Genomic DNA, 25,103 nt, shown 5'->3' with positions numbered 1-25,103 from the left:
TTTGGGTCCATATTAAAAGGTTAATTTGTTCAATGTTGGCCCGTGACTTTGTTCAGGTTTTACATTTTGGCCCACTGGGTATTTGAGTTTGACACCCCTGCTTTATCCAGTCATGTTTGGTTTCCTTGCAATCAACTGTTTGTTTGTAACACTTCAACTATGACAGACAAAAAAAAAAATCCAGAAAATCACATTGTAGGATTTTTAATGAATTTATTTGCAAATTATGGTGGAAGTATTTGGTCAATAGCAAAAGTTTATCTCAATACTTTGTTATATACCCTTTGTTGGCAATGACAGAGGTCAAACGTTTTCTGTAAGTCTTCACAAGGTTTTCACACACTGTCGCTGGTATTTTGACCCATTCCTCCATACAGATCTCCTCTAGAGAAGTGATGTTTTGGGGCTGTTGCTGGGCAACACGGATTTTCAGCTCTAATGGGGTTGAAGATCTGGAGACTGGCTAGGCCACTCCAGGACCTTAAAATGCTTCTTACGAAGCCACTCCTTCGTTGCCCGGGCTGTGTTTTGGATCATTGTCATGCTGAAAGACCCAGCCACGTTTCATCTTCAATGCCCATGCTGATGGAAGGAGGTTTTCACTCAAAATCTCACAATACATGGCCCCATTCATTCTTTCCTTTACACGGATCAGTCGTGCTGGTCCCTTTGCAGAAAAACAGCCCTAAAGCATGATGTTTCCACCCCCATGCTTCACAGTAGGTATGGTGTTCTTTGGATGCAACTCAGCATTCTTTGTCCTCCAAACACGACGAGTTGAGTTTTTACCAAAAAGTTATATTTTGGTTTCATCTGACCATATGACATTCTCCCAATCTTCTTCTGGATCATCCAAATGCTCTCTAGCAAACTTCAGACGGGCCTGGACATGTACTGGCTTAAGCAGGGGGACACGTCTGGCACTGCAGGATTTGAGTCCCTGGCAGCGTAGTGTGTTACTGATGGTAGGCTTTGTTACTTTGGTCCCAGCTCTCTGCAGGTCATTCACTAGGTCCCCCCCGCGTGGTTCTGGGATTTTTGCTCAACGTTCTTGTGATCATTTTGACCCCACGGGGTGAGATCTTGCGTGGAGCAAAAAGATGCTCGACTATGCATATAATTGACAGTTTTGGAATGAAAACACTCTGACGTTTCCAAAACTGCAAAGATATTATCTGTGAGTGCCCCAGAACTGATGCTATAGGCGAAACCAAGATGAAACTTCAAACAGGAAATGAGCAGGATTTTTGAGGCTCTGTTTGCCAATGTGTCCTTATATGGCTGTGAATGCGCCAGGAATGAGCCTGCCCTTTCTATCGTTTCTCCAAGGTGTCTGCAGCATTGTGACGTATTTGTAGGCATTTCATTGGAAGATTGGCCATAAGAGACTACATTTACCAGGTGTCCGCCCGGTGTCCTTTGTTGAAATTTCTGCGTAATCTACAAGGTGCACACAGTCATCCAGTGATTGACAGGAGAGAGGAGACTTCCACGAACGATATATCATGAAGAGATATGTGAAAAACACCTTGAGGATTGATTCTAAACAACGTTTACCATGTTTCAGTCGATATTATGGAGTTAATTTGGAAAAAAGTTTGGCGTTATGATGACTGAATTGTCTGTTTTTTTTGGTAGCCAAACATGACGCAGAAAACGGAGCGATTTCTCCTGCACAAATAATCTTTCAGGAAAAACTGAACATTTGCTATCTAACTGAGAGTCTCCTCATTGAAAACATCCGAAGTTCTTCAAAGGTAAATAATTTTATTTGAATGTTTTTCTGGTTTTTGTGAAAATGTTGCCTGCTGAATTCTAACGCTAAATGCTACGCTGTTGCCTGCGAATGCTATCAATACTGTTACACAAATGCTTGTTTTGCTATGGTTGAGAAGCATATTTTTGAAAATCTGAGATGACAGTGTTGTTAACGAGAAATTTGTGGAGTTGTTGAAAAAATAGTTTTAATGACTGCAACCTAAGTGTATGTAAACTTCCGACCTCAACTGTATAACATACTAATGTTACATACTAATAAGGTGTTTGTAATCAGACAAGACAGTCCTGGGTTGAAAATTAATGCCGTTCAGTGAAACCTAGAAAGCCAATGATGTAGACCTCCGGAACTGGTGAACAGAATGAGCATCAGGACCGGGGGGGTATCTGTGACAGTTACCACCCTGACGCGTTGCACTAGCAGCAGGACAACACCGGCCTCGGGGACGACCACAAGTGCACAGTGTGGTTCAGTCTGGGTGCCGACGGTGAAAATCCTTGGTCAGCGAAGTCATCCAGGATATCCACCGCAGGAACCCAGCACCGCTCCTCTGGGCCGTACCCCTCGCAGTCGATGAGGTACTGGAGACGCCCTCCCACCCCCCACCGACACCTAGAATCCAGGCCCTCCCGGACCGAGTGCACCAGACCTACCACACAAACCACATGCACAGCTTCCTGCCCTGAGGCGGAGGGGCAGGTTCCGGGTGGAGAGCCAGACCCGGTCGCCTGGGGAGAACACAGGTGCCTCACTGCCGTGGCAGTCGGCCTATTACTTGTGCCAATGCACAGCGAACTGGAGACGAGTGTGTGCAGCGTTCCAGATCTCATCAACTTGCCGAAACCACTCGTCCACCACAAGGTGCCAGGGCCGGCTGATATCCCAACACACACTGGACAGGAGTGAGGTTAGTGGAGGAGTGGCGGAGGGAATTCTGCTCGTACTCCGCCCAGGTAGAAAATCCACCCACTCCCCCGACCGATCCTGACAGTAACACTGCAGGAACCTTCCCATCTCCTGGTTGACCCTCTCCACCTGTCCATTTGCCCGGAGGTGAGACTGACCGTGACCCCCAAGCTTTCCATGAACGCCTTCCATACCCCTGAGGTAAACTTAGGGCCACGATCTGACACAATATACTCCGGGATCCCATAGTGCCGGAAGACGTGCGTAAAAAGAGCCTCCACGGTTTGCATGGCCGACGGAAGCCCTGGCAGAGGAAGGAGCTTTGGAAAACCGGTCAACAATGACGAGAATGGTGGTGTTCTCCTGGGAGGGGGGAAGGTCAGTGACAATGTCCACCGAGAGGTGAGAACAGGGTCCAGGGTAAACCCAGACATCCTTAGTCAAGGTGAGCCACCAGTACCTCTCCGTTAGGCAGGCGATGGTACGGCCTATCCCAGGATGACCCGACACAGGTGCTGTGTGCACGCAGGAAAGGAGGCGGTCCCACACACCTGTGGGCACGTAGGGTGGTTCTCCGTGCACTGTGCAGGTGCAGGTTCCATATGCACGGCCTGCCGTATGTCGGCATCCACGTCCCATACCACTGGCGCGATGATGCTGAATGGAGGGATGATGGGGTTCTCCTCTCCCTGCCTCTCTTCTGCGTCATAAAGGTGAGACAGGGCGTCTGCCTTCACATTTTTCGAGCCTGGCCTATAGAAAATTGTGATTTGGAACCTGGCGAAAAATAGAGCCCACCTGGCCTGTCTCGGGTTTAGCCTCTTCGCTGCCCTGATGTACACCAGGTTGTGGTGGTCCGTCCACACCAGGAAAGGGTGTTTAGACCCCTCCAGCCAGTACCTCCATGCCTTCAGAGCCTTCTTGACCGCCAAGAGTTCCCAGTCCCCTACGTCGTAGTTCCTCTGGGCAGGGCTCAGCTGCTTAGAGTAGAAAGCGCAGGGCCACAGCTTTGGAGGGGTTCCAGTACGCTAGGACAGCACTGCCCCGACTCCTACTTCGAAGGCATCCACCTTGACGATGAAGGGGAGTGAGGGGTCGGGATGTGCCAACACGGGAGCAGTGGTGAAACATGCCTTCAGAGTCTTAAATGCCCTCTCCTCCTCTGCCATCCAACGAAGCCGCTTGGGACCTCCTCTCAGCAGGGAGGTAAGAGGTGCAACCACCGTGCTGAAGCCAGGAATGAACCTCTGGAAATAGTTGGCGAACCCCAGGAATCGCTGGACTGCTTTCATGACGTTGGGGATGGGCCATGACCTGACTGTGCTGACGCGTTGCTCCTCCATCTCCAATCACTCCATGGAGATGAGAGAGCCCAAAAAGGACACGGACCTCTGGAAAAACAAACATTTCTCCTGTTTAACATATAGATCATGCTCCAACAGTGCTCAGCACAGATCTGACTAACGGGTCATGCCGGACACAGTCAGCAGAATATACCAAAATGTTGTTTATATAGACCACTATGCCCCGTCCCAGCATATCCCAAAACACTTGATTGATGAAGGCCTGGAAGACTGAAGGAGCATTAGACAGGCCAAAGGGCAATACGAGATACTCGTAATGACCCATGGTCATGAAAAAAGCAGTCTTCCATTTATCGCCTGCACGAATGCACACTAGATTGTAGGGCCTCCTCAAGTCCAGCTTTGTGAATTACTGCGCTCCTTGCATTTGTTCAATGATGGTTGGGATGAAGGGTAAAGGATAGCTGAACTTGACTGTGGCCTTGTTCAGTGTTCGATAATCAATGTGGGGACGCAGTCCCCCATCTTTCTTCTTGACAAAAAATAAGCTTGAGGAGGCTGGTAATTTAGAGGGGTGGATAAAACTCTGCTGGAGACTCTCATGTACATAGGTCTCCATGGCCTCGGTCTCCGCATAGGAGAGGGGATAGACATGTCCTCTCAGGAGGGCTGCGTCAGACAACAGGTCAATGTCACAGTCCCAGGGGCGATGGGGAGGCTTGTAGCCTCGGTCTTTGAGAAAACCCGTTGCAGATCCTGGTACTCCTCCGGTAAATCCAATTGAGGAGCACAGTCCAGACTTTCCACCGTAGTGGTGTTGACACCGCGAGACACCTCCCCTGACACTCCTGCGGAGTGTCTATAATCAAGAAAGTGATCTGTTCTGAATGAGTGCCATGGGTCAGAAAATAAACAGGAGCAGTAATGTGATGAACTGGCCTTGTCTCTATTGGACAATAATCCATGGCTTGAACTGGAATGGGTGACTGTAGGGGAACCAAAGGAATGCGTAATGCAGCAGCCAGTGCGCCATCTAAGGGATTTCCGACAGCTCCGGAATCAATCAGATTTAACGGGAGTGAAGGGCTAGGGTACTCAGGGAATTTAACGGGAAACCACACTGGTTGATTTGACAGGTCAGGAGAGGAGACCTTGCCTCCTACCTGGGTTGGCGTAGGAGAATTCTCTGGCTTGTCACCTCCGTGCCTCCTTATGGATAGAGAGCAGGTTGGGGAGAAATGACCCCTTTCTCCACAATAGAAGCAGATGTCCAGATTCCTCCTTCTCCTATGCTCTGCCTCGGCAAACACGGCTCTTGCCACGGAGCAGGGGTAGCCATGGGCTCTGAATTCTGCGCAGGTCTTCTTCGGAGCCACAGGAGATTGTCCAACTGGATCACCATGCTGATGAGCTGGACGAATAAAAGGTTGTCATCACGGCAGTCTAACTCCAACTGTACCACCTCCCGTAGTCCGCTGCGGAAAACGGTGACGACAGCCAACTCGTTCCATCCGGTGGAGGCAGCGATGGTCCGGAACCCCAGGGCGAACTCCGAGGCGGTCCTAGATCCCTGGCAAAGTCGAGTAGACGCTCACCCTCCTCTCGGCCCACATGATGGTCAAACACCGAGCGAAAGAGGAGGGTGAAGTGCTCGTAAGGCTCGACCTCGGGTCCGCCCGTCTCCCAGACCATGGCACCCCAGTCCAGAGCCCATCCGGTCAGTGCCGAGATGACGGTGGCAACCCTGTCTCTTCCGGAAACAGCCCCGTCGTAGCGAGCGAGGTTCAGGTCGCATTTTAGAAGGAACACCTTGCATCTTGGGGTATTCCACGGACCAGCTCCAATGGAACGGAAGTAGGTTGTGGTGAGGGAGCTGGTACCAGAATCGGTGCTGGAGACTGTAGGGACTGCACTCTTCCCTCCAAGCACGGGATTGTTGCCAGCACACTGTCCATGGCAATACCGAGTCTCGAGAGACAGTCATCATGGTGCTGTACTGTCTCTACAATTGTCGCCAGCTCGTTCTTTCCTGCTGTCTCCATTTTGCAGGTCTGTTATTCTGTCACGCTGGCATAAAGGATTTTGGAGACAGGCGCAAGAATACACAGGGGTTTTTAATACACCCAAAACAAACACATATACAAAAAACTGGGCTGTATCCAGCCCTGCACAACAGCACAAACAGTAAAAAGACCTATCCGAAGCAGTGTGTGTATCCCATAACCCGCCCCCCCAAACAAATATATATATAGTATTTTGAGGTCCCCTTTAAGGTAACTTACAGTCAATTCATAATTTTATTTTAACCACAGTCCCTTAGAAATCCTGAGTTAAATCACGTCACAGAGCACAGCCCAGCCGCACTGCTGAGTCTGATTGTTTCCCTTAACGCCAGGAGTCATTTGACTGTGGCAGAAATATTAGGCTGCATTTTGTGTGTAGGGGGTCTGCTCTATACGGTAGTAATAGCTTATCTGTCAAACCTGCGTACACAGCACGTTGAACATTTAAACACTATAGTGCAGGGTGGCAGGTAGCCAAGTGGTAAAAGAGTTGGGCCAGTAACCAAAAGATTGCTGGTTCGAATCCCAGAGCCTGCAAGGTAGAAAGATCTGCCCTTGAGCAAAGCAGTTAACCCCCAACAACAACTGCTCCCTGGGCACTGATGACCTGGATGCCGATTAAGGCATCCCCCCACACCTCTCTTATTCAGAGGAGTTGAGTTATATCAGAAGAAACAATTCAGTTGAATGCATTGTGGTGCCCCTCCTAATGTTTGTCTTTGGACTATGGCCATGTTGTGGCTCTGCAGTCCAACTGTCTATTAACATGAAGATCATTGCTGCTACTTGTCATTGAGTGGGTGATAATGTGAAACGTTTACAGTATGTCCCAATCTGTCAAAATACTGACCACGTAACGATTACAGATCAAAGATGAAAATAATGAATACCCAAGCTGGACAGAATACCACTGTGAGTCACAGAGCTATACAGTAGTGGCTTAAAAGCTATTCATACTGTCATACTATTCTCTTTGACAGTGGTAAAGGCATTTCTTGCTCCTATATTGCCTTCTAACATGCAGCGTACTGTGGTTGACAGACTCTAAATCTCGTGCTGCTTTTCGACTGTAACTCCAGTGGTACATTAGTGTATACACCTTTGTGTTAAACTAGGGAAATTGTATTTCCACAGCTTTGGCTGACAGTGAGGACTTGTGAAGAGCAGATTCAACCTTTGCCTTAACAAAACAGTTGCTCTATGAGAAGTTGTTAAAGTTCACAGTTAGTCATTGTTATGTAACTGACAGCTGAAAAGTACCGGTGTTCTGGCTTAGACTTGAAGTGAGAACAGGTCCACTGGTGAGACACAGGTGCTAGCCTGCGTAGATGGAAACAGAAAAGTCTAAATCTTTTGGGTATATTGTCCAGATGGGTGTCCAGATGGGATAGAGCAGTGTGTAGTGCAATGGTGATTGCATTGTCTGTTGATCTATTAGGGTGGTATGCCAATTGAAGTGGGTCTAGGGTATATAGTAAGGTGGAGGTGATGTGATCCTTAACTAGCCTCTCAAAGTACTTCATAATGACAGAAGTGAGTTCTACTGGGCGATAGTGATTTAGTTCAGTTGACTTTGCTTTCTTGGGTATAGGAACAATGGTGGACATCTTGAAGCAAGTGAAGACAGCAGATTGGGATAGGGAGAGATTGAATGTATGTAAACACTCTAGTCAGCCGGTCTGCAGCCTTGTGAGAGTTAACACGCTTAAATGTCTTACTCACGCCGGCCACAGAGAAAGAGAGCCAAAAGTCATTGGGAGTGGGACGCGTCGGTGGCACTGTGTTATCCTCAAAGCAGGCAAAGAAGGTGTTTAGCTTGTCCGGTAGGAAGACGTCGGTGTTCGCGAAGTGGCTGGTTTTCCCTGCCGCATACATCTTGCGTCTGAGCCGTTGTATTGCGTCTCCACTTTCTCTCTACTGACATGTTGCTTATTTGATTTCCTTATGGAGGAAATAACTACACTGTTTGTATTTGACCATATTCCCAGTCCCGGTTAAATGCGGTGGTTTGCTCTTTCAGATTTGCGCGAATACTGACATTTTTCCACTGTTTTTGGTTTAGGTAGGTTTTAATAGTTACAGTGGGAACACATCCCCTATACACTTCCTGATTAACTCAGTCACCATGTCCGTGTATGCGTCAAGGTTATTCTCAGATACAACCCAGAACATATCCGAGTCCATGTAATCAAAACAATCTTGACGCATGGATTTGGATTGGTCAGACCAGCATTGAATCGACCTATTGGGAAGGAGGAGCAGAAATGGAGTCATGATCTGATTTGCCAAAGGGAGGGCGAGGGAGGGACTTGTAGAAATCCTGGAAGGGAGAGTAACAATGGTCAAGAGTTTTTGAAGCGTGAGTACTACAGGAAATGAGTTGATACAGTGCATTCGGAAAGTATTCAGACCCCTTCACTTTTTCCACATTTTGATACGTTACAGCCTTATTCTAAAATGTATTAAATCAATTTTTTATCTCATCAATCTACACACAATACCCCATAATGGCAAAGTGAAACAGCAATACCTTATTTACATAATAATTCAGACTCTTTGCTATGAGCTTCGAAATTGAGCTCAGGTGCATAATTTTTCCATGGATCATCCTTGAGATGTTTCTACAACTTGATTGGAGTCTACCTGTGGTAAATTCAATTGATTGGACATGATTTGGAAAGACACACACTTGTCTATATAAAGTCTCACGGTTGACAGTGCATGTCAGAGCAGAAACCAAGTCATGAGGTCGAAGGAATTGTCCGTAGAGCTCCGAGACAGGATTGTGTCTGGGCAGAAATCTGGGGAAGGGTACCAAAAACTTTCTGCAGCATTGAATGTCCCCAAGAACACAGTGGCCTCCATCGTTCTTAAATGGAAGAAGTTTGGAACCACCAAGACTCTTTCTAGAGGTGGCCGCCCAGCCAATCTGATTAATCATGGGAGAAGGGCCTTGGTCAGGGAGGTGACCAAGAACCAGATGGTCACTCTGACAGAGCTCCATAGTTCCTCTGTGGAGATGGGAGAACCTTCCAGAAGGACAACCATCTCTGCAGCACAACACCAATCAGGCTTTTATGGTAGTGGCCAGACAGCTTGAAGTTTGCCAAAAGGCACCTAAAGGACTTTCAGACCATGAGAAACAAGATTCTCTGGTCTGATGAAACCAAGATTAAACTATTTGGCCTGAATGCAAAGCGTCACGTCTGGAGGAAAACTGGCACCATCCCTACGGTGAAGAATGGTGGTGGCAGCATCATGCTGTGGAGATGTTTTCAGCGGCAGGGTCTGGGAGACTAGTCAGGATTGAGGGAAAGATGAACGGAGCAAAGTACAGAGATATCCTTGATGAAAACCTGCTCCAGAGAGCTCAGGACCTCAGACTGGGGCGACGGTTCACCTTCCAATAGGACGACAACTCTAAGCACATAGGTAAGACAACACAGTAGTGGCTTCAGGACACGTCTCTGAATGTCCTTGAGTGGCACAGCCAGAGCTGGACTTGTACCCGATCTAACATCAATGGAGAGACCTGAAAATAGCTGCTCAGCTTTGCTCCCTATCCAAACTGACAGAGCTTGAGAGGATCTGTAACTCTCCAAATACAGGTGTGCCAAGCTTGTAGTGTCATACAGAAGAAGACTCAATGCTTTAATTGCTGCCAAAGGTGCTTCAACAAAGTACTGAGTAAACGGTCTGAATACTTATGTAAATGTGATATTTACGTTTTTTATTTGAAATACATTTGCAAAAATGTCTAAAAACCTGTTTTTTCTTTGTCATTATGGAGTATTATGTGTAGATGGTGGTCCTTCTGTAGCTCAGTTGGTAGAGCATGGCGCTTGTAACGCCAGGGTAGTGGGTTCGATTCCCGGGACCACCCATACGTAGAATGTATGCACACATGACTGTAAGTCGCTTTGGATAAAAGCGTCTGCTAAATGGCATATATTATTTATATATATTAGATGGATGAGAGAAAAACAATTTAATCAATTTTAGAACAAGGCTGTAATGTAACAAAATGTAGAAAAAGTCAAACGGTCTGAATACTTTCTGAATGCACTGTGTATATGTGTGTATATATATATATATTTATTCCATTTATTATCAGTTATACTATTTACTGCACTGTTGGTTAGAACATGCAATTTAAAGATTTCGCTCTGACAATAAAACTTGAACTAGTTAAACTAGACTCAGACCAGATGGAATTTCACCTCAGTCCACCACGGTTCTGTACTGCCATCTAGATTTACAACTTCAGTCTTATCGATTTTCTTTCTCTCAGTGGCCCAGCAGCGTTTCATAGTAGGTCTTTTACCTCAATAGAACGTGTGTAGCAGTGTTTCAGCCCAGCCACCTGCTTCATTTTCACAGTCAATTTTGTATCTTAATATATAATGTTTATGCAGCTTCATGCACCTGGTTTTCTAAAACTTTACTATGTAATAACTGTATTATACTGTATCTTTCTCTTGTTCCATAAGCTTTGGCTAGGCTCTGTAATGTGCATAATGTACACATGATTTTCCATTCTAGTCAGCTGAGAGGAATGCCAATGCCTGACTTAGCACATAAAGAAGATCGTCTTTGATAGGAAGACGTCGGTGTGAGTGCAGTGTGTGTGTGTGTGTGTGTGTGTGTGTGTGTGTGTGTGTGTGTGTGTGTGTGTGTGTGTGTGTGTGTGTGTGTGTGTGTGTGTGTGTGTGTGTGTGTGTGTGTGTGTGTGTGTGTGTGTGTGTGTGTGTGTGTGTGTGTGTGTGTGTGTGTGTGTGTGTGTGTGTGTGCGGTATGTGTGTACAGTGTGTTTGTGTGTGTGACATCTATCCATCTGACCAGCTCTCCTCATTCTAGTGTCTAACTCCTGACGCGTGTTACTCTGTGTCTGGTGCTCTGGTCCATGACTCCCTCTGCTGCACGACACACTCAGTCAACAGGCAAACCAAATGAAAACCCAAACTTCTGACACCCGAGGAGAGTTTAAGTTTTTACAGGTATAAACAGTGTTTGTGAGTCATTAATCATTCATATCCATCTCTTCAAAATTCAGGATTTAGAGAGAACGGCTCAGAAAGACAGTGGATGAGAAAGTGTGTATTTGCTTTGTTTAAATGGTTTCTTTTCTCAGTTGTCTGAAGAAATATTAATTGTTATGAATGTATAAAAAAACTTAACAAACATCTATTTCCATCAGCAGTATACTTGAGCATTATTATGATTAATACTGCATGTTTGTAGGAAGAGGTCTGACACGCTGACTGTTTGACTTTGGGTTATATTGGGTAATAAGCAGGGCATTCTGAAATATCTGTTTCTGGAGGTCCTTCATAAAATCTCTTCTTGTGGTATTTTGCTCTCTTTAAGTGAGCCTCATACATTTAAAAGAATGTCTCTCTGTCTCCAAACTGTTCCAATGGAAATAGCCCTGACTCGGCCTCTCACTGGAGCCTTGTTGGTGTTTGGACAGGTTATAGAAATGTGCTGGCAAGTTATGGATAGCGATAGCTCTGTATTTTGATACAGAACAGTAGAGCTGGTTGATGTCAGAGACAACTTTCTTCTCTCCTCACATTGTTCCTTTGGTTTGAGTGCTGTGATTGACTAGTTTCCTGTGCTATAACACATAGTTGTTGAGTTTACGATAATATTCTCATAAAGCCACTGGATACCGTAGAATAAGTCATCCATAACAATGACCACATACAGTACATGCCTAAGTCATACTGCCAAGTGCAAGTATAGCGTCACATTGCGTAATGCTGGTGTTTTTACGATGTTGATGTCATTTTTAGGCTTTCAATAAGAAAAATATAACTCTTCACAGTGTCAAAGTCCTCTAAAATTCTGAGCGCCGAAGAAAAAATATGAATGTGTTTTTTCTCAGTCTTTCAATGAGCTTCCTCAGTCTCGTTACAGTAATTAAAATTGCAGCTATGCACAGTTTGAGAACTGATTACATGTTTTGTTCTTAATCATGAGATAGATTTAGACTGCAATCCATTAATGATTTATATAAGCATACATTTTGATTATGTATGAGCCAGATTCAATGTGTAGCATGGTTTTTAAACTATTGTTTCCACACCAAAACACATGTGCTTTTCTCCCACACATACTTGGCATTTTTTGCAATGTAGCCCAGTATTCCCATGTTTCTATATGTGGATGTTAGTCATGCATTTTTCATATGAGTATTTTCAATTAAGATACACTCATTGAAATCACTTCTCACTGGCCCTGATAAACTGGGGAAAGTATACCGTGAACACTACTGAGAATTTCCTATACACCTAGCCATTTGGTGAGAGAGAGCGTTTGGTCATTTCCAGATCATACATACTCTACTTGTGTACATAATAAACACACTTAGGTGTGTACTGAGGGCATTTATTTACTAAGCGATTGCACATGTTAAAATGACCAGAATATCGTTCCTTCTCTTAACCCTTGTTTGTACTCCTGTCTGAAAACCACTGCTACAAAATTAACTTCACACCAGTGAAAATCTACAATATATCAGGCTGTTAGTGTGTAGCAAGGACCTGCTGAGATCCTGCACTTCCACTCCAGAATACATGCAAACTATGTGTCCATATCAGCAAACTGAATGCCAGGGAGCTCTGTATCCATCTTCTGCCGGCGGGATGTGCTTCACAACAAATAATGTATTTTCCATGACAACCGCAGGCAGCTGACAGAGGTGCAGCTTCATCTCGGAAGCGGAGCGTTTGCTCCTCTCTGATTCGGCCATGCAGGGCATTAGATCATATTGCCATGTCTCTTCCACACTTCTTTTTAACTGCCAGTCACATACCCCATCTATCTCTGTTAGGACATGCTATTTTAACAGGACCTAAGGTCTACTTAAAAGGCTTTGAATAATCGTGGGGAAAAGTCAGTTCAGGCAGAAAAATAGAATTTGAACACCAAAAAGATGTGTGGGGGGAAAACGATGCGCAAAACCAGTCAAGCTAGTAATTTTATATTGTGCTTGCGTCATTTTTATATTGTGCTGGCATTATATTGTGCTAGCATGGCGGGGGGGGGGGTTGAACCCCATAATTGAATCTCCACTCAAGTAAGACATTGCTTTTGAGGGGGAAGCTGTGCTTTGAGCTTATTTGAAATACAAAGAACAGACAAAAACACCTTTGGCCCTTTTCCATAAAATATTTACCCCAGTGTTTTAACCAAAAGGCTCAGATTTTTCTGTTTCCATCTACGCAGGCCAGCATAAGTGTCTCGCCAGCGGACCTGTTCTCACTTGGGGTCAAAGCCAGAACACTGGTATTTTTCTGAAATGGTCCACCCACACAGACAGTGTGGTGAAGATGACGCAAACTTTTATAGATACACAATTGAGAGCATCCTGTCGGGTTGTATCAAAGCCTGGTACAGCAACTGTATCGCCCGCAACCGCAGGGCATGTGGTCTTCCTAACGTATCACCATGGGCACACTGCCTTCCCTCCAGGACACCTACTGTAAGGGTTTTCTTCTGGTGAAAGAGAGGCGGACCAAAATGCAGCGTGGTGGTTATTCATGTTTTTAATAAAGATGACTATACATGAACAGACTAAACAAAACAAGAAAAGTGCAAACCTAAACAGTCCTATCTGGTGCAAACACAGAGACAGAAACAATCACCCACAAAACCCAACACAAAACAGGCTACCTAAATATGGTTCCCAATCAGAGACAATGACTAACACCTGCCTCTGATTGAGAACCACATCAGGCCAAACATAGAAATAGACAAACCAGACACACAACATAGAATGCCCACCCAGCTCACGTCCTGACCAACACTAAAACAAGGAAAACACATACGAACGATGGTCAGAACGTGACACCTACATCACCCGGTGTCACAGGAAGGCCAAAAAGATCATCAAGGGCATCAACTACACGAGTCACGGCCTGTTCACCCTGCTAACATCCAGAAGGCGAGGTCAATATAGCTCCATCAAAGCCAGGACGGAGAGACAGAAAAATAGCTATCTCAAGGCCATCAGACTGTTAAATAGCCATCAGTAGCCAGCTTTTTTTTACATACTGTTTTACTGATTTCATATGTATATAAACTGTATTCTACTGTATTTAGTAAATCCCCCCTACATTTATTAATTTATTCATTCCATTATTTTACTCTTATATTTGTGTGTATTGTTGTGAATTGTTTGACCGTACGTATTTATATAAGAATTGACATCCTTAGCTATGAGACTCGAAATTGAGCTCAGGTGCATTCTGTTTCCATTGATCATCGTTGAAATGGCCCTACAACTTGTGTGGGAGTCCACCTGTGTTAAATTCAATTGATTGGACAGGCACACACCTGTCTATATAAGGTCCTACTGTTGACAACGCATGTCAGAGCAGAAACCAAGCCATGAGATCGAAGAAATTGTCCGTAGAGCTCCAAGACTGGATTGTGTTGAGGCAGAGATCTGGGGATGGGTACTAAAAAATTTCAGCAGCATTGAAGGTCCCCAAGAACAGAGTGGCCTCCATTATTCTTAAATGGAAGAAGTTTGGAACCACCAAGAATCTTCCTGCAGCCGGCCACCCGGCCAAACTGAGCAAGGGGAGAAGGGCCTTGGTCAGGGAGGTGACCAAGAACATGTTGATCACTCTGACGGAGCTCTAGAGTTCCTCTGTGGAGATGGGAGAACCTTCCAGAAGGACAACCATCTCTGCAGCACTGCACCAATCTGGCCTTTATGGTAGAGTGGCCAGATGAAGCCACTCCTCAGTAAAAAGCACATGACAGCCAGCTTGGAGTTTGCGAAAAGGCATATAAAGACTCTCAGACCATGAGAAACAAGATTCTCTGGTCTGATGAAACCAAGATTGAACTCTTTGGCCTGAATGCAAAGCGTCACGTCTGGAAGAAACCTGGCACCATTCCTACAGTGAAGCAAGGTGGTGGCAGCATCATGCTGTGTGGATGTTTTTCAGAAGCAGGGACTGGGAGACTAGTCATGATCAAGGGAAAGATGAATGGAGCAAAGTACAGAGAGATCCTTGATGAAAATCTACTCCAGAGCACTCAGGACCTCAGACTGGGGCGACGGTTCACCTTCCAACAGGACACCGACCCTAAGCACACAGCCAAGACAACGAATGGCTTCGAGACAAGTCTCTGAAAGTCCTTGAGTGGCCCAGCCAGAGTCCAGACTTGTACCCAATCGAACATCTTTGGAGAGACCTGAAAATAGCTGTGCAGCAACACTCCCCGTCCAACCTGACAGAGCTTGAGAATCTGCAGAGAAGAATGGGAGAAACTCCCCAAATACAGGTGTGCCATAGGTCTAGCGTCATACCAAGGAAGCCTCAAGGCTGTAATCGTTGCCAAAGGTGCTTCAATCAAAGTACTGAGTAAAGCGTCTGAATACTTACAGTATGTAAAAACATTTATTTATTTTTTTAATACATTTGCAAACATTTTTTAAAAATCTGTTTTTGCTTTGTCATTATTGGGTATTGTGTGTATATTGACAAGGAAAACATACTATTTAATCAATTTTAGAATAAGGCTGTAACCTAACAATATGTGGAAAAAGTCAAGGGGTTTGAATACTTTCTGAAGGCACTGTATATAGAAATTGTGTCAAATTATTGAGCATGTCCTCAACTCAAATATGCATCAACATATCAATTGCATTTCTAGATCCTTATATGGACCTCAGTCAAGAGCATATGCATTGCATGTGCTGAAAAAATATACTATATAGGCCTACTGTCAGTATTTGTCATCATATAGAGAAAATAAGATCTCAGGATATCTAATGAGTCAATATCCGGACATACCATGTATGATATCCAGAGGGAATCCAAAAATGATTTGTGCATGAAAGAAAAATATGTATTTCATATTTGTAAAATTATTGAGCATGTGCTGAGAACTCAAAAATGCATAAGAAATCCCCCTTATTTTCAGCATTATATGTGATGTATACAGTCAGAAATTGTCAACACGAAGAGCGAAAAATCGATGTCACATATCTCAAGATATTGAATGAGTCCATATCCGGCCATAGGATATGTCTTCGTGTGATATTTGGAGTAATCCCAATATCATATATGTATAAAGGACACTAGATTCAGAATTTATCAGGATATGGAGCCTATCCACAAATCTCAAAAAATGGATTGGAAATGGTCTGTATTCTCTAGAATATCAAAAATGTGTCATGTAAAGACATTGACACGACTTCCACCGAAGGTGGCTCCTCTCCTTGTCCGGGAGGTGCTCGGCGGTTGTCGTCACCGGCCTACTAGCTAGCTGCCACCGATCCATTTTTCTTTTGTGTCTGTCTGTTTTGTTTACACCTGTGTCCTATTAGTTCATTTCGGTGGGTTTATTAACCTCCGCTGCCTGCTAATTCTTTGTGGGGGATTATTTGCTGTTGTTGCTCTGTTAGGGGTGCTTGTTTGCGCCACAGGGTTTTGTTTTCTCACGGTCGTTGTACCGTTTGGACTGTCATTAGAGTAGAGGTTTCTCCTCCGTGTGTTACGTTATTTCCCTGTGTATGGCGACTTCGTTGATTGTGTTTCCCCACCTGTTGTTGTTGTTGTGTTGGGACTTTCAATAAACGATTGTGCTACTGGGACTTCATTGCTCTCCTGTTCCTGACTCCTGCACCTACCTCTTCTTAGGAGGCACCTAACAGACATCCCCTGATATAGACCCTTTTCACCCAATGTTATTTACATATTGTAACTATCCCAACAGTGGTTTATGCATAGGTTCTTGAGGAACTCATACACTTGTGTAAACATTTAACATTTTAATAATTTAGCAGATGCTCTTATCCAGAGAGACTTACAGTAGTGAGTGCCAACATTTCCCAACATTTCCCTACAGTAAGCCTCAATAAAGCTACAAAAGTGTCAGTGTTGATAAACCGTAACATCTGATAACAATAAAACAGAACAGATGAACCGGAATAACATTCACTTTCATTGGTGGCCAAAAATAACTATCTAAAAGCCACGTCCCTACTGAGCCACGCCTCCAGTCTTCTGATCTGACCTGCTGGCTCATATCTCAATAACCCAGCATCAACAACCCAACCTTGCTCTTTTTAAAGAAAACAACCCAACAAGGTAACCCAATGCTTGCAACCCAGCAGTTGGGTCATCCAAACAACCCAGAATTTCATAGGGTGTGCTAACATTGCATGTTCTATCTAATCCAATATAGCACCAATAAACTGCTCGCAATGTTAAGATAGATCCGCCTGTAGCTGTTTAGCCAGCAGATCCGCGAGATCTAAGCCTACCCTGGTCAGTGACCAGAGGACTAGCTCTATTACACAGCCACTCACCCATGCAGGTTTACTGGCATCGGTTTCCTGACATTGATGCATGGGAGATGGCCCTCATTGCCCGCTTAAGTGCAAAGCGGCCTGGGGATGCCCCATACCAGGGTTTCTCTCTTTCCATTCCATTAACCTTTTACTGCAGTGGGCTAAATCAGGGTCACACAAATATTTTCTTGGTAGTCTTAAACAAATCTACTTTGAAACCAAAGTATACACCTCACACACATTGTTATGGGCTTAAAAAAAAATAAGACACCTGTACCATGTCCGATATAAAGTTGAAATCTATTCAATTTGGAGTTTGCATCCCAATATTACATTTGATAAACATCACAGAAGACTGAAATATAACAAAACCTTTTGTCATGGAAACTGTTATGCAGGTGAATGAGGACCCAAAAGCGACTTGGCGAAAACAGTCTTTATTCCAGTAAAGGAAATAGGCAATACTCCTAGACAAATCGGAGCAGAAAACTAAACATAAAAAACTAATTCCACTCGTAGTGACGAGGACAGACTGGAGACTCGACCATAAACTGTAGGTTGCCTCGGGAAGGCACCGACCGTAGCAGACTCAGACACCTACTCACACGCAGCATCTGAGGGAAACAAGACACAGCACGGCGAACAATATACAAGGATCCGACAGGACAGAAACGGAAAACAAGGGGAGAAATAGGGACTCTAATCAGGGGAAAAGATAGGGAACAGGTGTGGAAAGACTAAATGATTGATTAGGGGAATAGGAACAGCTGGGAGCAGGAACGGAACGATAGAGAGAAGAGAGAGAAGGGAGGGAGAGAGAAGAAAGGGAACGAACCTAAAAAGACCAGCAGGGGGAAAACGAACAGAAGGGAAAGCAAAATGACAAGACAATATAAGACAAAACATGACAGTACCCCCCCACTCACCGAGCGCCTCCTGGCGCTCTCGAGGAGGAACACTGGCGGCAACGGAGGAAATCATAGATCACAAACGGTCCAGCACGTCCCGAGAAAGAACCCAACTCCTCTCCTCAGGACCGTAACGGAAAACGATAAAAAGGGAAACTAGGGTACAACTCTAAAAAAAAAATGAGACACGGGTAGAGAACTGAAAGCTTTAGAGCAAACAGGACCAAACAGGCCAGGAGAGTAACAACTAGGGACAGACTGAGACACAGCAAGGGCAGGAACAAGACCAGGAGAGATGCGGTGGCAGGGAACAGACTGAGACCCAGCAAGACCAGGAGCAGAAGCAGAAAAAAAATTACCAGACTTATTCTGCGCGCAGTCCGAACACGCAGCCACGAAACGGCGCCTGTCACGCTCCTGAGTAGGCCACCAAAAGCGCTGGCGAATAGAAGCAAGAGTACCTCGAACACCGGGATGGCCAGCTAACTTGGCAGAGTGAGCCCACTGAAGAACAGCCAGACGAGTAGAAACAGGAACGAAAAGAAGGTTACTAGGACAAGCGCGCGGGCGACGCAGTGTGCGTGAGTGCTTGCTTAACCTGTCTTTCAATTCCCCAGACTGTCAACCCAACAACACGCCCAACAGGAAGGATCCCCTCGGGATCGGTAGAAGCCACAGAAGAACTAAAGAGACGGGATAAAGCATGAGGCTTGGTGTTCTTAGTACCCGGGCAATAAGAAATAACGAACTCGAAACGAGCGAAAAACAACGCCCAACGAGCATGACGCGCATTCAGTCGTTTGGCAGAACGGATGTACTCAAGGTTCCTTTGGTCAGTCCAAACGACAAAAGGAACGGTCGCCCCTCCAACCACTGTCGCCATTTGCCTAGGGCTAAACGGATGGCGAGCAGTTCGCGGTTAGCCACATCATAGTTACGTTCCGACGGTGACAGGCGATGAGAAAAATACGCACAAGGGTGGACCCCATCGTCAGTATCGGAGCGCTGGGACAGAATGGCTCCCACGCCCACCCCCGACGCGTCAACCTCAACAATAAACTGTTTAGTGACGTCAGGTGCCACAAGGATAGGAGCGGATGCAAAACGCTTCTTGAAGAGATCAGAACAACAATCATACGACCGGTGAGGAGGAAGGGAGTTGGTTCTGGACCGACTGAAGACCGTGCGCAGACCATGATATTCCTCCGGCACTCCTGTCAAATCACCAGGTTCCTCCTGAGAAGAGGGGACAGAACAAACAGGAGAAATAGCAGACATTAAACACTTCACATGACAAGAAACGTTCCAGGAAAGGATAGAATTACTAGACCAATCAAAAGAAGGATTATGACACACTAGCCAGGGATGACCCAAAACAACAGGTGTAAAAGGTGAACAAAAAATCAAAAAAGAAATGGTCTCACTATGGTTACCAGATACAGTGAGGGTTAAAGGTAGTGTTTCACATAATATACTGGGAAGAGGACTACCATCCAAGGCGAACATGACCGTGGGCTCCCCTAACTGTCTGAGAGGAATGTCATGTTCCCGAGCCCAGGCTTCGTCCATAAAACAGCCCTCCGCCCCAGAGTCTATTAATGCACTGCAGGAAGCTGCCGATCCGGTCCAGCGTAGACCGGTAAGGTAGTACAGGTACTTGACGGAGAGGACGGAGAGGACCGTCTAGTAGCGCTTATCAGTCGCCCTCCGCTTACTGATGAGCTCTGGCCTTTAACTGGACATGAAATGACAAAATGACCAGCGGAACCGCAATAGAGACAGAGGCGGTTGGTGATTCTCCATTCCCTCTCCTTAGTCGAAATGCGAATACCCCCCAGCTGCATGGGCTCAACACCAGAGTCAGTGGGGAAAGATGGTAGTGTCGGAGAGAGGGGAGACACAGTTAACGCGAGCTCTCTTCTATGAGCTCGGTGACGAAGGTCTACCCGTCGTTCAATGCGAATAGCGAGTTCAATCAAAGAATCCACGCTGGATGGAACCTCCCGAGAGAGAATCTCATCCTTAACCTTAGCGTGGAGTCCCTCCAGAAAACGAGCGAGCAACGCCTGCTCGTTCCAGTTACTGGAGGCAGCAAGAGTGCGAAACTCTATAGAGTAATCCGTTATGGATCGATTACCTTGACATAGGGAAGACAGGGACCAGGAAGCTTCTTTCCCAAAAACTGAACGATCAAAAACCCTTATCATCTCCTCTTTAAAGTTCAGATAATCGTTAGTGCACTCAGCGCTTGCCTCCCAGATAGCTGTGCCCCACTGCCGAGCCCGACCAGTAAGGAGTGATATGACGTAGGCAATCCGAGCTCTCTCTCTTGAGTATGTGTTGGGTTGGAGAGAGAACACTATATCACACTGGGTGAGAAAGGAGCGGCACTCAGTGGGCTGCCCAGAATAACATGGTGGGTTATTAACCCTAGGTTCCGGAGGCTCGGAAGACCCGGAAGTAGCTGGTGGCACGAGACGAAGACTCTGATACTGTCCTGAGAGGTCGGAGACCTGAGCGGCCAGGGTCTCAACGGCATGCCGAGCAGCAGACAATTCCTGCTCGTGTCTGCCGAGCATCGCTCCCTGGAACTCGAGAGTAGAGTAGAGAGAATCCATAGTCGCTGGGTCCATTCTTGGTCGGATCCTTCTGTTATGCAGGTGAATGAGGACCCAAAAGCGACTTGGCGAAAACAGAGTCTTTATTCCAGTAAAGGAAATAGGCAATACTCCTAGACAAATCGGAGTAGAAAACTAAACATAAAAAACTAATTCCACTCGTAGTGACGAGGACAGACTGGAGACTGGACCATAAACTGTAGGTTGCCTCGGGAAGGCACCGACCGTAGCAGACTCAGACACCTGCTCACACGCAGCATCTGAGGGAAACAAGACACAGCACGGCGAACAATATACAAGGATCCGACAGGACAGAAACGGAAAACAAGGGGAGAAATAGGGACTCTAATCAGGGGAAAAGATAGGGAACAGGTGTGGAAAGACTAAATGATTGATTAGGGGAATAGGAACAGCTGGGAGCAGGAACGGAACGATAGAGAGAAGAGAGAGAGGGAGGGAGAGAGAAAAAAGGGAATGAACCTAAAAAGACCAACAGGGGGAAAATGAACAGAAGGGAAAGCAAAATGACAAGACAATATAAGACAAAACATGACAGAAACACCAGATTTTCTGTGGGTTTTTCGGAATAATGTTTATGAATTATTTAATATGAATAACATTCCACCCATGAGGTAGCTGTGCTGACCTCACGCCGGTGCACTGGGAAATAAGGGGTTCAGACAAGTGATACCAGATTACTAATGTTTTTCCAAAGTTACTACCTTAACAATTATTGCATGTTATGCAAAGCTATGGTGTGGATGTTTTTATGGTGAAATGAGTCATACAGGGGTGTTTATGTTAGATGTGTCTAAATGTAGACTTTTTTCACCTTTAGCTACAGTACATGTGGTGTCCATACATAGCATACACCCCTTCTAATGCGATCAAACCATTCTAGATCAGCAATCCCCTCATCCATCCATCCATCCATTCATCAGTCAACCCTACTCTTTACTTCTGGCTGAGTGATCACTAGGTGAGGGGAACCCCAGGTTACTGTACCCATACATCGATATCTGCTCCCATCATGCCCAATTGGATATGTCATGTCATTACTCACCACCAGGGGCCAATGGCTGGAGAGCAGCGGAATGCTATAAAAAAAGTTTTATCTCAGTGAGAGGAACGACCTCAAATGAGACTGTGTGCTCTGTGTGTGTTTTTTTCTCTCTCACTGTATTAGTGTGTGTGTGAAAGAGAGCGAGCAGAAAGAGTAAGAGTGTTTTGGTGTATATAGTGTGAGTGCTCTACATCCCTCAAGTATTTTTAGCATTGTTTTTTTGACAGCCCTCGGAGGAGAGGAATCTGTTTTCTAATTTGAGAGCTAGCGTTCGCAGCAAGCAAGTGTTCTCTCATTTTCAGGCACTTCTTAGCTTCCTACAGTACATACAGTACATATGAGAGGATGCACTCTCTCTCTCTTCTTCTGCTCTGCTGTACAGCCGCCTTCTCAGCAGGCTTCTAATTGTCCCAAGCAATAAATCACTCTCACTTCCCACTCGTTAAATATTCATTTCATGTGAATTAAGCCTTAGTTCCAAGGGTTGGAACACACCTGTGTGTGTGGGGGGGGATCCACACCAGAAGTGAGAAACCTTGTTCCCACAAGATGCCGTGATACGTTCACTATTTAATTTCAACTTTTAACTGGCTAATGCAAGACCTATGAACATCTCCCACTCAGGAAATAAAATGTTCAAATCTTCTGTACCTACTGGCAAAGAGCTCTACACTGCATATGAAATAAAATAACTCCTTTTGGTTTTGTCAATTCATATCTTATCTAATCTTTTCTCTCTCTCTTTCTCTCCCTCTCCCTCCCATCCTCTATCCTTCCCTGTCCTGCAGATCCCAGTCATGACGGGGGCCTTCATGGACTCCTCACCCAATGACAACTACAGTGCCGACCACTCGCTCTTCAATTCCTCGGCCAGTGTCCACGCCGCCTCTGCGGCGACCTCAGCCCAGACCCAGCAGGACGACCAGTCCTCGTCCAGTGATGCCATCTGGCTCTGGATTGCCATCATCGCTACTATCGGCAACATTGTGGTGGTGGGAGTGGTCTACGCATTCACCTTCTGATCCATCTTGCCTTCCTGTCCACCAAGCCAAAAATGAGTGAGCTTCCCCATGGGGGAACGTGATAAAAGGCAAAGGATCAATATCACATAATGAATTACCAAAGGGCTCCGGGATGCAAACGCTGACTGTGGTGTGGGGTTTCTTTAGTTGAAGCTTCAGCAACATTCACTTTCAATAAAACAACTCAATGTTTCAGGATAGGAACAATATACCAGTACGCACAAGTTCAACTGAAGTCTGAATGGTATTTTCAACTTTAGTCGCCTAACTTTCAGTCGACATCACGCTCCTGGATGTTGTTGTGTTGCATTGTGGTACTGAGGGCGATAAGATACGGACAGGGTGAACCGGACCATCTTAAATGTCCCCCAGATAGATGAGAGGCAATTACGAGGAGTGCTGCTTAATTATTTGGATGAACAGAGATGTGAATCTTAAAACATTTAAGTGATGCTGGGAATACTTCTGCATTCGCCATGGGCTCAGGTTCTTACAGTCCATTATCTGGTCTGACAAAAGAACGCTTCTCAGTTTCTATAGCAATGCCACACCAGTTTATGGTCCAATAAAGGAAATCACTCCACCATCTAATTTACTCTGCTAAATCTGCATCTGAAACATCATTTATTACACCACAGAACATCTATCATTGACATTTCACTTTTTTATAACAAACCTCTCACAGAGACATTCAAGTATATGACCAAGGTAGACCTGAAAGATATAAGCACACTTTACATGAGCAGAAATAATGTACAGCTTTAGGTTGTCGTAGCCTAATTGTTATTTAGCTACCCTCTTTGGAGTCCTCGTGTGCTGTATAAGCTAAATAAGCTGTGTTCTATCAAGCTGGTCTCTTTAAATGTAGAACTGTTCAGTGAATTTGCTTTTTGCTGCCATGGGGTCCAGGTCCAGTTGAGAATATTAACAGGCTCTTTTCAAGACATTAGCGAGGCCCCTGGTGTCACCACAGTGGGTGTTCTCAAGTCCCCAACTCTCTCTCCAAATCCATGTACATTGATGTCAGGGGTGATCATTTCTTAAGGTTGTCACAGTGGCTGTGCTATGAGCTTTATTATTGAGCTTAATTATTGACTGCTTTCTGTCTAGAAAGGAACTGAAAAGAACCGCCAAGGTTGGTAAATGTAATGGATTGATATGTTTAATCTCAGCCCCAAAGCGTTCTGTTCAGCTGAAAAGAGCTGAAACAGGAAAGAGCCGCTCCCTTTTTGATTGGAATTTGTCTTCTCTCTAGGAGACCGTTGTTGAATGTTGGCTGGCTTGCCCTAACAGCTGCAATTGTATCAGAGTGATAAATCAATTTGGTCCAAGTTCACCATTACAATAATTAGGTGGGTGCTTACATTTGTCCTACACCACACGTACAAGTGCAAAATTGAAATGTGTTTTTTTTGCATATCCCTCTCCCCCTCAGAGTGGGGCAGAGCCAGAAATCAGACATTATTGACAGCAACCCTGGAGCAATTAGGGTTAAATGCCTTGCTTCAAGGGCACATCAACAGATTTTTAACCAAGTCAGCTCGGTAATTGAACTGGCCCAACACTCCTAACAGCTAGGCTACCTGCTGCCAGTGAGTTGCTATATCAGACACATTATATAATGATTTATGAATAGCTTTGCACATGCATTGCTGAAGTCAATAGACATTTTCTTGTGTATACATCCCCCGCTCTTGAGTTGATGCAGAGGGTCAACATTGATTCCATCAACCTTTTTGACGTATTTTTGCGATATATGATATAGGATTTTAAGTTACAGGGCATCATATAGCGATAAGCTAGAAATAGAGTAGGGGCTGTTTGTATTCAATGACGTTTCTTATGTGACCTTGATAAAAGAAGAATTTGTAGTAAGACTATCTAGAAGGTTGTAGAGGGTTTTTCATGTCTTGGTATATGTATACACTGTACATTTGGTATTTACAGTATATAACATACAGTAAGTACTTACTTACATTAACCAATTACGATAGAATTTCCAGCAAATTGTATCATTTAAATACCCAATAAGAGGTCAAATGTGTAAGTGTTTAGCAATTTAGTAATTAAAATACACATTCTTTTTTGTATGAAAATGTATTACATTAAAGTTTCAGGATTGCTG

The 25,103-nt window shown here is 45.0% G+C and overlaps 1 protein-coding gene across 2 annotated transcripts in view; it reads left to right on the top strand.

Annotated features, from left to right (window-relative positions):
• Nucleotides 1-25,103, top strand: part of LOC124001967 (uncharacterized protein C14orf132-like) — a 47,829-nt gene extending 22,726 nt beyond the window's left edge. For both annotated transcript variants that reach the window (XM_046309157.1, XM_046309156.1), the window contains one exon: nucleotides 22,745-25,103. In XM_046309157.1, the coding sequence (XP_046165113.1) occupies nucleotides 22,745-22,978 (234 nt within the window). In that variant the 3' untranslated portion in view covers nucleotides 22,979-25,103. The remainder of the gene's footprint in view (nucleotides 1-22,744) is intronic.

This window comes from Oncorhynchus gorbuscha, linkage group LG17, assembly GCF_021184085.1.
Source record: "Oncorhynchus gorbuscha isolate QuinsamMale2020 ecotype Even-year linkage group LG17, OgorEven_v1.0, whole genome shotgun sequence".
Lineage (NCBI taxonomy): Eukaryota > Metazoa > Chordata > Actinopteri > Salmoniformes > Salmonidae > Oncorhynchus > Oncorhynchus gorbuscha.
This window is presented reverse-complemented; position numbering and strand designations above follow the sequence as displayed.